Here is a 14,312-nt window from a genome sequence, read left to right as displayed (position 1 = left end):
CTTTAGGACATGGCTCAAAGCAAACTGAAGTCAATTCAGTCTTTTTATTTAGCTTAACAAGCTCTGAAGATTATAATGCAATCTACAGACATACCAGGACATTAAGTATTTAAGATAGAATTATGATAAGAATTTTAAGTCTAAATGTTCACTTTTTAAAAATCTGGTGGTCAGTTAACAATTACAAAGGTGGACCTAAATTTCCTAGTTTTCAATTAACATTTTTACTAACCAGATACAGAATTAATCTTCAGATGTTGTTCTAATGTCACTCCTGAAGACTGGATGGTTGCTTGTATATGACTTACAAGCAATGAGACAACAGAAACCTCTTCTGCATTCTTGTTCACTTTTCTTTTCAGCTGCACCTGATACCGAACCACTTTCTCATACAATAGTTGCCATAGTACAGTCAACCTGTAATTCAAGAAGTACAATATTATGAAATTAAGCAAGAGTTTGCCTACATCAATTTCTTATGTTCTTTTATTTTACATTATGCACCCAAAACCTAAGTTCTATCAACTACTTTCTTGACTTTGGTGAGGGGAAAAAATGAAGCACTTTTTGCCTCATTTTTGACTAACAAACATTAAATCTTCTGAATTTTCTTAAGCGCAGTAATCTACTTTAAGAACCTAAACACCCCCAAAATTAATCCCCTTGCTAGCTAAACAATGGGGAAATGAAATAATCTCAGACAGAGAAACCTCAGAACAGGCATTAGCATCTTTATAAACAAGACTGATTAGAAGACAATTAAAACATAACACAGTAAAGCAAAGACAAGAAAAGAAGATTGCAGAGTATGGTTTTAGGGCCGGCAAGTCCCTGTTGCCTAGCACAGTCCTATTAGATGTACCAGCTCAGATATGTAGTAAGTTTAAGAATACAAGCAAATACACATTGTTAGAGGTTTGAAAAAGCTTGTACAAAACTCCAACACATTTGTATCTTGAAGTACTACTGGGTTCATAATTAACACAGAATCAGTCATATGCACAGTGCTCAGCACCTGGAGCACAATTAATCAAAAATACAGATTATCATCTCTGAGAGAACTGAAACTTGCATATCAGATTTACAGAGAACATAGTACTATATTTAAGGATTACTGAAGAAATACCTTTTATTGCAGTAGGAATTAATTCATAAGTTATAATGCTACTTAAGTTCTAAATCTCTGGAAAGCTGAAGCCTGCTCATGTGAACAGCACACTTTGATTCACTGGAGTTTTGCAGCATAGAAATACTCCAGTGATAACAGGATACTTCCCCAAAAGCTGGACAGCACACTTCAGTCAAGTTTATGTGTGGGGAAGAAATAGCGCTGACAATTTAAAATTAAGTTCATTTCCACAAAAGGGCTTTTCTTATTGCTCTGAGACACTACATCCATAATGAATAAAAACTTTGCTGACACCATTGACATATTGCATATGAGCAGACTCTTGCTCCATATAGTTTGCAACTAGGAAAGAGTCAAACGCACAAGAGACAGTTAAAGCATCTAAATTTCAATATCTGGATTGATGCTGCACTACCAGGCCTGGTGTCAGCTGTCAACACAAGAGTTATCTCCAAACTGATTTGCAGTTATAGTTTAGTCACCATAACCAAACTATATTCAAATACAGGTCTGAGCCTTAATCTGTATGCTTTGTTTATCATGCCTTTCCATGGAGTAAAAGGCAGGAAAAAAACCAAAAGGATATTTAATTATAGTTTAACACATACAATTTTTGTTCCATCATATAGAACCACTTAGGCTGGAAAACATCCTTAGGATCATTGTGTCCAACCATTAACATTGCAAATCCCACCACTAAACCATGTCCCTAAACACCACAGCTACACATCTTTAAAATACCTACAGGAATGGAGATTCAGCCCACTTCCCCAGGCAGCCTGGTCCAATGCTTGACAATGCCTTCAGATACTGTGGGGCCTAGGACTAGACATAGGACTTGATGTGCTGCCTCACCAGTGCCAGGTACAGAACAACTCACTTCTCTGGTCCTGCTGCCAGGATTCCATTGGTCTCTTTTGGCCACCTGGGCACACACTGGCTTATGTGCAGCTGCTGTCAATCAACATCCCCAGGTCCTTTTCTGCTGGGCAGCTTTCCAGCTACTCTACCCCAGCCTGTGGTGCTGCACAAGGTTGTTGTGACCCAAGGGCAGGACCTGGTACTTGGCCTTGTTGAACCTGACATCACTGGCTTCAGCCTATCAATGCAGCCAGTCCAGATCTCTCTGCAGAGCCTTCCTGTCCTCCAGCAGATCAACACTCACATCCAAATGAGTGTTATTTATAAACTGACTGAAGGTGCTCTCAAACCACTCACCTTGATCATTGATAAAGATATTAATCAGGGCTGACCCCAATATTGAGCCTTAGGGAACAACACCACAGCAACTGGCTGCAGCTGGATGTAACTCCATTCACCACCACTTCCTAGGCCCAGCCATCAGGCATTAATCCATTTTAACCCAACAAAGAGTGCTTTTATCCAAGCTACGATCAGCCAATTTCTCCAGGAGGAAGTTATGGGAGCCTGTGTCAAAGTTTTTACTGAAGTCCAGGCAGACAATACCTACAAGCCTTTCCCTCATCCATCAAGTAGGTCACCTGTCACAGAAGACCAGGCTGGTCATGCAGGATCTGTCTTTCATAAACCTGTGATGGCTGGGCCTGATCACCTGGTTTTCCTGTACATTTTTTCCCCACGCAAAGCTTATTCATACCTTTTTTCTGTTTTTGCATCACGGTTTACTTGAGGACATTCTCTAAGCAGAGATTTCAGTGAGCTAAACTGCTGAGTACTATTGTCATCAAGAACTAAGAAAACAGGCACAGTGAGGGAGTCAAGTTCCACAAGAGTATTACTGTCAGGAGAGGCAAAAAAATTTTCATACTGTAGTACACATACTCTGCTTAGGGTATAAGAAACCATTTTCAAAAGACAGAAGCATGCCAAAAGGTTTTTTGAGAACAACTGATCTTGTTGCTGTATAAACAACAGTTTTAAAGTTTCTAATGTAAGCTTTGCTACATGCCGAGTCACACTGCCTCTTGAATGCCAGTACAAGACAGTCAAACACTGCTGAAAATATTTCAGGACAAAATGCATCCACTGAGTAATCTTCACAGACTTGTTTAAAGATGCATCCTGGTTTGGCAAAGTACATTTCACAAACTGAACAATTCTGAAAAAATGGATAATGCAGTTCACTGTGTAATTCAGCAATGCATCTTTCTCTTCCAGATTTTTTGAAATCCCTATCTGCCATGCACCAAGGAGGTTTTTCTGAATGGAATATAGTTCCATAGATAGTTCCAATGATGAGTTATCTTTCTCTTCAATATCATCTTCTGCATGGATGGTATCAAACATCGATGCAAATTCTAAGCAGCCTTCATCAGCTTTACCAACAGATGAATAGATTCTTTGGTTATAGAAGCTGGAAGGGCTATTGTAAAACTGCTTTTCATTGTCTGATTCTTCTTCAACATCCTATATCAGACAAGCGAAAAATCAACAGTTTAATTCAAGTTTACTGAGCGAGCACACACAGACTGCAAAGAATCACCATTTAGTCAGTTTCATAAATTAAGGTTTTATGCTTAATTACCTTGCTTAAATGCTAGTACGTTTAATAAACTGCAGTTTCATGTCAATGTCAAATTAAATGTCGTTCTTTGAAAAACAGTTGGGCAGACAAATTAAATTGCCTAGCAACAAAATTACACTGCCAATACAGCAGAAGATTTTATACCAGAAAGTGAAACCCCATCCTTCATTAAGCCTAGAGTACAAGACAGATTCTGCCAGATACCTGTAAGATATAAAAGTCATTCAATAAAAGCTCAAAAGCTTCAAAGAACAAACCAAAATTCAAAAGCAATAAATGAAGTTGGGAAAGGCTGTTCAGTAACTATGATCACAGGGCCACTCTTCCAAAAGACAATTACAGATTTTGGAACTGATTAAAGAATCCTCTAAAACTCAGGATAAAGATAAGTATCTTATTTATAAAAAGTAAGATTGTTACTAAAATAGTCTATAGCCCCAGTATACTTAATAGCTAATGTTACATTTTATTATAAAGTGAAGCTAAAGTACTAGGTTTCCAGGGATACCTTACAGCACCTTTCGTTACTTAAAGAAGGCTACAAGAGAGCAGGAGACTTTTGACATGGACATGTAGTGATTGTACAAGGGACAATAGTTTTAAACTGAGAGAGGGCAGGCTTAGATAAGATATTAGGCAGAAATTTTTCCTGTGAAAGTGCTGAGACTCTGGAATGGGTTGCCCAGAGAATCTGTGGCTGCCCAATGCATGAAGTGTCCAAGACAAGGCTGGATAGGGCTTTGAGCATTCTGGTCTAATGAAAGGTGTCTCTGACCCTGGCAGAGGGTTGGAACTGGATGATCCTTAAGGTCTCTTCCAACACAAACCACTCTAGGTATTGAAACACAATAAACTGAAATACATGTATAGTGGCAGATATTCTCCAAAAAGTCAATACATGCTGAAAGAAATAACTTGCTTAAAAATAAAAATCAAGTATCAGTTTGAGAAAATAAGCATATTCCTCATGGCTATAAAGAAAATGAGAATATTGGATTATTTTAAAAACACTAGTTAGAATAAATAAACTTATTATTATTTTTTTTACAACTTCCATGGTTATTTCCATTTAGAGTACCTTAAACATACGTAATTTCACAATAAGTGGAAAAATGCTATTAAGTACCAGTAAATCCATGGTTTTCTCATTCATTTCTGTTATGTCCTCCTCCAGAAATCTCGGAATAGTGGAAAAGATAGAACTTTGATTTTGAACTTGTTTTAAAAGACTGGCTTTTAAAGACAACAATGATTGTAAGTACTGAGATCTCCCTTTACACTAGAAGAAATAACAATAACAGAAAACATATTATCAGATTCTAGTAAGACAGACAGTTTCTGAACAAGTCAAGGAAATTGGCTACTGTTGTAAAAAGCTTCAGTTCAAAAGTCCCAGACAGACAGGGAGAACAGGTCAGCAAGCATCTGTTGCACAGAAACAAACTACCATTTGACCATGCTTTAGGGAAGCAGAATTCTCTCACACCAGACAACTTTAATTTACTTCATACTGAAAGAATCTGCTGTTTTGATGCCTGCAAAAACCCTAGAAATTTGCCTGTATGTAGTGTTTTTCTGCATTTTTACTCTTAACATATCTCTTTAAATCCTCAAATCCTTGCTCACTATTCTAGCTAATACAGGAATACCATGACAGCTCACTTCTCCAAAAATCAGTATAGAAACTGAATTAGAAGAGAAGGTGCATTCTATCAGCAAATGCAAATATTCTGAACTAAATATCTGTTAACCTCTTCCTTCAATGGCTTCCCTTCTCCCAGACCTAGCTCAATTCAGAAGTGACAGAAAATGAAACAGAAATGCTTTAACTAAGCTTTAATTGCCACCCTTGACTGAAGACCTAGTGGACAAATACCACAGGGACTAAGTTGTAGAGGATTTCCAGAATTCTTTCTGCATCATTGTGAAAGTTGATGAGAGTAGCATAATGCAAACATCCCCAACCAACTGTACAGATGTAAAAATCCCTGTTTCTTTTACAGTTCCAGAAAAATAATATAGTGACAGTTCAGACTGTCCCATTCACTACATTTTCCTGAAATATTAACCAGACATCAAAGCAATAAAATCTCAGGAAATCTGTATTTGTTGCTTTGCAGATCATTGTAGTTACTTAAACAACTTTATAATTCAAAGGTACTCAGTCTTCAATTTACACTTTTTCATGCACATGGATTTTTTTACTTAAAAACCTTCAAAAAGTTCATAACCCTACCTTGAAGTTCAGCAAATTCTGACAGATGTTTTCTGAAAGCTGTTGGGTTGAATCAAGCAAAAGGGATCTCATAAATCCTGATGGTGAAAAGTTGTCAGGAAATCTTAGCAGTGTTATCATGTATCCATCAGAGACAATGAGGTAGGGTAGTCTTGGATGTGAAGCAACAGAGAATCTCTGTCTCAGGAGGTCACGTTCAGAATCTGAAGAACCAAGAGACTGGCTGGAATCTCGACAACAAGAGTGGTGCTGTCTAAAATAGAAATACATCGAAAATTAAGAAGCAACTATCATATGTAATAATTATGAACAGAATAATTTCAGAACATTTAATACCATGCAATCTACTATCCAAAAAATCCCTTCAGAATCCTAGGGAAGTGTCTACACTTACTTTTGCATGATAAGCACTCTGGATAACACTATTTAGGCTTGCAAGATGCCAGTATTTTGCTACAACAACAACTTCTTTTAATTTAAATAAATTAAAACCAGCTTTCAGTATCCACTTATTATTTCATTAGTAATAACTGTATTTTTTTATAATTAGAGTCTAAATTTCTATATCATATTTTCTTATCTCACTTGCATTAGCTTTATTTTTTAACTGTATTAATTGTATTATTTAGCTTTATTTTTTAACTGTATCAACTGTCTTATCTAACTTGTCATTAGGCATGACAAATGCTTGAAGATGAAATTTGAAGGTTTAGGCTAGGAAAGTCACATATGAAAGAAAAGAACCCCTTCAAAATCTGAATCTTACAATTTCAGCATAAGTTCAGATATTAGAAATAGAAAAATTTTAGAAACACACACATCTTCACTTTCAAAATGGTTTTTCTTATACAGAAATCTCTCCTTACTGAGTTCCAGAAAACTGCGTAATACATGTATTCTAATATTAGCCATATAACAGATTGTTTGTGTTTATTTGGAAAAAAAAGTGGCTGCACACATTCAATACATCAGCATAATTAATGTATTTTAATACATTCTAGTACCTGATTTTTCAACCACATAGTGTAAGAAGGTAGTATACTTCTTTGAATGTCTTCACAAGCTGTTATATTTACACACTATTTGGTTTAAGTCATGCAGAGTTAATAAGATTAAAAAAAAATAAAGTTTAGATTCTCTTTTGTTTTCTCTATTTAGACTGTGTTACTTTCAGTTTATGCTAAAGTGTGTTATCAAAGATCCTTCTACTCTCTCATGCACCCAGCAGCATAATCTCAGAATTTAGATCTGGAGAATCCCAAAACATTTTACAAACCAACTACTTTCTGTCCATGCAAATACATTATTTACAATATCTTACATCCGGTTCTATATGTAAAATTAAGCAATGAACAGAGAAACAGCACTGGATTAAAATAAACTTGCACTTTTAGTACTTCTGCAAATTAAGTTTCTTCTTATATCATAAAATCATGCTAATTTTAATTACTAATAAATTCAAACACTTATAGGAAAACAAATCACTTTATGTATACTTACATTGCCACAATGTCAATTTTCATCACGACAAACGCATTATAAGAAATAGAAGAGAACTATGAATGAGAAACAGATATTGGAAAGACACATGAAAAGCAAAGAGTGAATTTGAAAGATAACATTTATGCAAAATTATAATAAGTATGATAGAAATAAGGTAAGACCAGAAGACAGAAACGTATAAATCTTTTTAATCCCTTTTACCTGTACGTTATTAGTGGATGAAATGGAATAAACTGTGCTGGTCCAAATTCTACAGAGCATCCAGAAGCAATTAAGGTCAGCAATTCCCCCATACATGTCAATAAAACCAAACATCCACGTTTTAACACGCAAGCCAAGAAAAGGCTATCAGGAGTCCAACTCATATCGCCAACCCAGTAAGATCTAAATTGAGCAGGTAAAAAAATTTTTTTCTCTGTCAAACTTTAGCATCAGAGGGTTAGGATAGTTATAAGATAAACAAACAAATAATAACACAAAATCAAAGATCCACAACAGCAGCAGAAACAGTGTCATTTACTGACCTGATGAACCTGGATGGGGTCATGCTACTCTTGCTACTACAACCTTTCAGGCTACCAGAAACAGTTACAAAATTCAAGGTGTTCAAAAACAAAACCTGAGTTGCCTAGAAGGAAAAAATAAAGACATCATAAATGCCATATTGTTAGAAAAAGGTCTACTACTAACTTACGCATTATATTTGGTGGACTGGTAACATCACAATACATGGAAATGACATTGTATTTCAATATTTATTACTATTTGAACATTTATTGAATTCTACATGTTGTTCTACACTTGAAAAATAACTAAGGACTATTATATACTTAATATGTAATTCAATATTCTTTTTAATGTAACTTTTTCTAAAACATTCATTATAAGATCACTCTTCTTTAGTCTGTCTGGTACTTAACAATTGGATCATTGAAGGATTGCATCATCTCAATCTGGTACATCAAAAAACCTAGTCCATTTTCCTTGTCATCATTAGCATTAAAAAGTATATTAAAATTTGACCTTTGAGTTATTAATAGGAATAACACCATGAAGTGGGACCTCCAAAACATGTTAGGCTGAGGCTTGACTGAGAATCACCCAGAATCTTTGCAGATACGATGCAGTAATTGAAATTAATTTCTTTTTTATTACAGCTTAGAAATGTCAGGATCTTATACCAACTTCTAACTGAACATCACACATAAACAACTATGAGTTGTAGCAAAAGTTTTTAACTAGGGATATCTATGTAAATGTAATTTCATGTCCCCTTATGAGTGCTGAAATGGTCCTAAAACTGTGTTTTTAAATCCTTGTTACCACTTCATTCAAACTGAACTCTTAGCTTAAATTATGTGCTGTCATAAATACCTTTGGATCAGTTTGATTTACAGCTACTGCAAGCACAAGTCCATCTCTTGCAAATGCACATAGCAGAGCTCCTCTTGATTTTACAGACACACACTGAGGCACCAAATTAACAAGAGAACAAGTCTGCTGAACCCACTGGATCTGATATGGCAAAGAACTGAATATGAACAAAAAGATAACAAAACCAAGTGGTTACTTCATTTTGCAGAATGGGATTATTCCTACACAGTAAAAAAACATGCAAGACTATTAAAGCATGAGCTATTAAAAAAACACCTTTTTCTTCCAATGCCTTAAAAATGAAAAAATACTTTGTACTTGCACAAGTTTAAAAATTAGGTCTGAGCACTAAGAATTATTTTTATGGGATTTATAAATCTAGAACATGCAAATATATACAGATCAATGACATATAATTGAGGCACTTGCATTCTAGCCAGGTACAGCTTACTCAGACCTTGTAACACCATCCACCACAGGAATATTCAGAATTCGAAAATCAACAGTATGAGGCTCTGAACAAAGAATTTGTCGATGATCCATCATTGTTCAATGATATGTTGGATTATGCTTCCAGTAACCTGATCTAGTGGAAGGTGTTCCTGCCCATGGCAGGGAGGTTGGACTATGTGACCTTTACAGGTCCCTTTCAATACAAACCATTCTGTGATCCTAAAAAGATTCACAACAGGACAGAAAACACAAGAAAGATTTTATCTTGAAGTATGCCATCTAACTGACAGGAAAATAAAAAGCATTAATATGCAAAAACGAATTGAACAACAGCAAGCAATGAAACTAAGCAGGAGCTGGCACAAGAAAATATGAGTAAGATATCTGAGAAATGTAGTTACAACTTCAGGCTGCAATAACTATGGCGTGGACAGATAGCTAGCTACATACATACATATGCATTTCTGCACTGGGTATATTATGCTCTATTTCAATTTTTATATAATAGCAGGAAGGAATTACCATGCCACTGATAAAATGAAGATTAGGTCAAGTAGGACATCATTACTAGGTATCAAAAGGACATCGTATAACAGAAGCAGTTGTACCACATCATATGCAGGGCAATATTTTGGCAAGTTATATTCAAATAATACCTGCAGAGGGCATATCTATTTAAACTCACAGATATATATGTCCCCAGAAAGAGGAATGGACTATACATGTTCTCCAGATTATTACTCAATTGTATTTTTAAGTGGTTGTATCAGTGTAACTATTTCAGCACTTGGTTCCAACCCAGATAAAGAAACGCACACACACTCTTTCACATCAAGCAGAAGAAATGAAAAAATCAACAGAGAACCAATAAAAAACGTGAATCCACATAATAAAGAAGAGAAAGAGGTAGTCAAGGCATTTATGGCTGCGCAGTACAAGACATGAGAAAATATAAGATATATAAGCAATATAACAAAAAACAAGAAAAGTACATTCTATCATCATAATGCAAAAAACTATGAAATTAAAACATATGTGCCAACAGCTACCCACACAGAATGATAAATACTCCCAGTTTTATCTAGGTGTAAGCTAATGATGAAGTATGGAATATGTAAATAAATGCTCTTGTATTAAACACATTTTACAAGGTACATGTAAGGACAGGGGAGAATGGCTTTTAAAATGACAGAGGACATGTTATAAACATCCATATGTAAATATAAGTAGGTGCTTATAATCACAGGTTAATGGAAAATCCATGTAAATGTGTTCAGTTGTGTGGGTTCTCAACATCCGGGATTCCAACAGAGTTGCATCTCTGAATCCCAGCTCTAAAAAAAAATTAAAACATTCTGACGCTGATGTAACTTCAGATGCCTTTGAACTTACCTAACATTTTTAAAGGTATTTTCATGCCATTGAAGAACCAAAAATGTGAGCACCAAACACTCGCCAGAGTAAAATACAAAAGAACACAAACAGCAATCACCTAGTACCTGTAGAAAAACAGAACATGATCTAAACAACCCCAAAAGGCTTGTCACACAGTAATTTCTCTTTAATTATCTACCTATTTAGATCAATAGCTATTACAATTCAGATTAAATAACACAATGCTGTCATTCAGAATGTAAAGGCTGGCAAGAATGTAAGTGGGCCAGAAACTCTGATCTGATCCAGTACGGCTGTTCTTACATTGTCATCAAATGTAACAATGAACCGAAATACTAAGCCTATGCAAAATGCCAAAGAGGCAGACATTGCTTTCAAAATTCACTGTAGCTTTTGTGGGTCTAATTTAATTAAGAAATAAAATTATTGATTTAGGGTTTATTTTTTACCTCATTTTGTATGAAAGCAGCATCCACTCCAATTTCTTTTTCTTCAGTAGAAGGTAATATGACTGATTCATCAGGTAAAACTTGTGTCCAACGCCCAGAAGGAATGTTTTTACCAGAGGCTGTGTTTTCATGTTCTGTGCTCTCCCACAAAAAGGCACATGCTGTAGGAGTAGTTAACAGTACCTTTCTGCCATCTCCAGATACATACAAGTACAACCTCATTAAACACTCTGGAGGAAAAAAAAAAAAAAAAACCAAAAAACACAACAGTGTGCCAGGATTTCTGTTCCTTTGTTAGACACAGAATTAAAAACAACAGAGAAAGTAAAATTCTCTACTCATCTGTAACAAGAAATCCAAGCTGCCATGCTATCTTGGATATCTTATCATGGTATCTTAAAGATACTATCTTTAATTTCCAGCTTCATGACTGAGAGCAGTCCTTGGGCAGCAGTAAAGTCAGATGGATGTTCATCTCTATGCATCCTATGAATCATCTTTCCCACAACACTCAACCATTAGAGATGTTTCCTGAGAGAGCCTAAGTGCTCTATTCATGGATTACTTTTAGCTCTTAGGTATACTACTGATCTCCCTGAAATGACAGAATTTCTTGTGCAACACTTAACTTAAGAAGCTGGTATCAGTGATGCTATCCCACACAAGACAATATTTGATATTTAAGTTTGCAAATACGTGTCTGTATTTTATTCTTTCCAGCTAGCATTTGCCATAAAAGCCCACCTAGAGAACAAGCTTCAAATTATCCATATATTGTTTATATCAAATGTACATCTGCCCTAATTGATAACCTAGTCAAGCATGTTTTACAGTAAAAAATTAACCATTAAAAAATACACTTACAGTATCTGAAAATGAACTATTTACAAGGGATTACTAAATGAAAAACCTGTACCACTCAAGTGACATTTGTCAAGTTTAACTAGCACACAAATTATACAAATGCCAAACAATGTGAGAATACAGTTTTACTCATTTAATAACTTTTAAAGAAAGGAAAACAACTTTCCTTTTATTCTATTTTTTCACAGGATTAATTGGGAAAAAAACCTACCTTGTGCTCCTGCTACTACTTTCTTGGACTCTTCGATTGCTGGTACAATTTTCAAGCAGTCCTGATCTTTATTCCAAAGAAAGAGCTCTCCTGTTGTAAGTATTCCTGCCAACCAAGCAGCTGTGTTCGTTGGGGGAGAGAAGTTTTGAAGGGTATTCAAAACTGTGTATTACTTAAAACTACTTCCCTTCCATCTTACCCACAGTTTTAAGTGAACTGGCAGATCTTTTAGATATCTGACTTTTCAGAGTGTTACAAATACAAATAAAATAACCTGAACTTATTACACATTAAGATATTATACTTAACCATTTCCTGATGTTGTTAAGACAACCACATTTTTCAACAATGACTGCAGCGAAGGGATTTTCTTCTTTGTCTTCCCTGACGACAAGTTAATTTCATTTATACATTTACCATCTAGAAGAAAAACAGCCTCTTTTTCCTATTGAAAGAATAAAAGATATTTAATTTTTTCAAAATGCTATTTTCTACACAGGCATACAGAATAATGCACAGAAAAAGTATTAGGGAAAAAAATAATTTTAAAAAGTACAATAAGGCAGCAATTGCCATACTAATTTCATTCTTTGGCATATTTGCTTTACAGTACATTATATCCAGCATGGACTTGCAGTGATGATGAATTTGATTCAAAGGTTTCAAAACACCAAACTGATCTTACAGTCATTATTAAAAAGTTATTCAAAGTACCTCAGCTAAGCTACCTGCTAGAAATGCCAAAACTGGATATTAGCTATCTTGTCTTGTAGTGTTTAATTTAGTGAGAGGATTGCCAGTGACTTCAATAGGAAAAAAAAAAAAAAATCAGCCCTAAATTGCTACCTACTTAAATTCAAATCATAGAAAAAAAAAAAAATTAGTGTGATGTTATGAAAGAAGTCTAAGAAAGTGTGTCTTTCAAGAAATGCAGGATGAAACGAGGAAAAAAGAATCGTTCACATTTCCCACAATGTATTGTAATAAAGGTTATGAAAAACGATAACCATCAAAACAACAATCTCATCTAAGGCATGGGTCTTCGGAGTAGGAAAAAAAAAAGGCTCTGCAATGTTTCTCTGAGGAATTTTGAATCTCCAGCCTCAGATCAGTAAGATAAAACTAATTTATTTTATAACTCTTAAGGTCACTCAAAATACTTCCTGAGATTGTTTTTACACCCTCCTAAAGGAAATGGAAAAGCAAAGTATTATACAATTAAAATTCAAAGAGTTTATTACACTTACCTGTCCAACCCATGATATGCGGGGCCATGGTTTTCTTTGCTTGATACACGTAGAGATGAGCACATCTAGCTTAATCTCCATTCTTACTAAACCTCTACGTAGCCATAACCATTATTTGCACAGAAAAGCAAACAGTGGCTTTTGCGTTTCTAGAGAAACTGAAGAAAGAAAGAAAAAAAAAACCAAAAACCGGAAGCTTTTTGGAGAGGAATTCAGACGGAAATTCTTGACTATCTCTAGCAGCTTCCTGCTAAACACAAACAGAACTAATGCTTACCCGTACTTCCAAACTGTATTTTCCTCCGGGCAGCTCGCGGGCGATGCGCTGCTCAGAGTGCTCAGAGGTGCGGGTCACGCTCGCCCAGAAGGAGATGAGAGAGAGAAGCCGCGAGTAGATCGTTAAGAACTCCAAAAATGCACAAGACGAGAAAAACGTCCTGCAGCTTCGTCCGGCAGGAGATAGGAACTGCAGGGCAGGGGCGCTGGCCTGGCGCGGGGCCAGCAGCTCACCCGAGCGTGGGGAGCGAGGGGCGGCACAGGCTTCCCCCGCCGCCGCCCGCGGCAACCCGCGCTGCCTGTGCCCGGCTGAGGGCGGAGACTGCCCCCGGGGTGGACTCCTTCCCCGGGGTAGGAGCAGCGGGAGGAGCCGCGCGGCCCGACCGCCGCTGGCTCGCCGCAGCCGGGGCGCTGAGGGGGCCGGGCCCGCCACCCCGCGCTCCCTCAGCTTCCGGGCCGGGTCGGCGCAGAGCGCAGCCGCAGCCCCGCCCCGCGGCTCCCGGCGGAAGGGTCCCGGCATTCAGGGCGGGCCTTCGTGTGCGACCCGTGTGGGCTCGGCGCCCCGCTTCTGGATAGCCCCGCATCTCTGAACATGCCGGTTTGGTGGGACGGGTGGCAGTCTCGCTCGCCGCCCGGAAAGCCGCGCACATCCTGGACTGTATATTCAAG

At 36.8% G+C, this 14,312-nt stretch overlaps 1 protein-coding gene across 1 annotated transcript in view; it reads right to left on the bottom strand.

Moving 5' to 3' along the window:
* CPLANE1 (ciliogenesis and planar polarity effector complex subunit 1) overlaps positions 1-13,712 on the bottom strand; it is a 60,083-nt gene extending 46,371 nt beyond the window's left edge. The window contains exons 1-13 of the mRNA XM_054002472.1: positions 13,645-13,712; positions 13,368-13,525; positions 12,430-12,565; positions 12,121-12,240; positions 11,046-11,275; positions 10,594-10,700; positions 8,749-8,905; positions 7,899-8,002; positions 7,576-7,758; positions 5,872-6,124; positions 4,762-4,914; positions 2,748-3,517; positions 233-417 (exon numbers count right to left, since the gene is read on the bottom strand). Coding sequence (XP_053858447.1) covers positions 233-417; positions 2,748-3,517; positions 4,762-4,914; positions 5,872-6,124; positions 7,576-7,758; positions 7,899-8,002; positions 8,749-8,905; positions 10,594-10,700; positions 11,046-11,275; positions 12,121-12,240; positions 12,430-12,565; positions 13,368-13,448 — 2,479 coding nt within the window. The 5' untranslated portion in view covers positions 13,449-13,525; positions 13,645-13,712. The remainder of the gene's footprint in view (positions 1-232; positions 418-2,747; positions 3,518-4,761; positions 4,915-5,871; positions 6,125-7,575; positions 7,759-7,898; positions 8,003-8,748; positions 8,906-10,593; positions 10,701-11,045; positions 11,276-12,120; positions 12,241-12,429; positions 12,566-13,367; positions 13,526-13,644) is intronic.
* Between the last annotated feature and the right edge of the window lie 600 nt (positions 13,713-14,312).

The sequence above is a fragment of the Vidua macroura genome, chromosome Z (genome assembly GCF_024509145.1).
Source record: "Vidua macroura isolate BioBank_ID:100142 chromosome Z, ASM2450914v1, whole genome shotgun sequence".
In the NCBI taxonomy this organism is placed as follows: Eukaryota; Metazoa; Chordata; class Aves; order Passeriformes; family Viduidae; genus Vidua; species Vidua macroura.
This window is presented reverse-complemented; position numbering and strand designations above follow the sequence as displayed.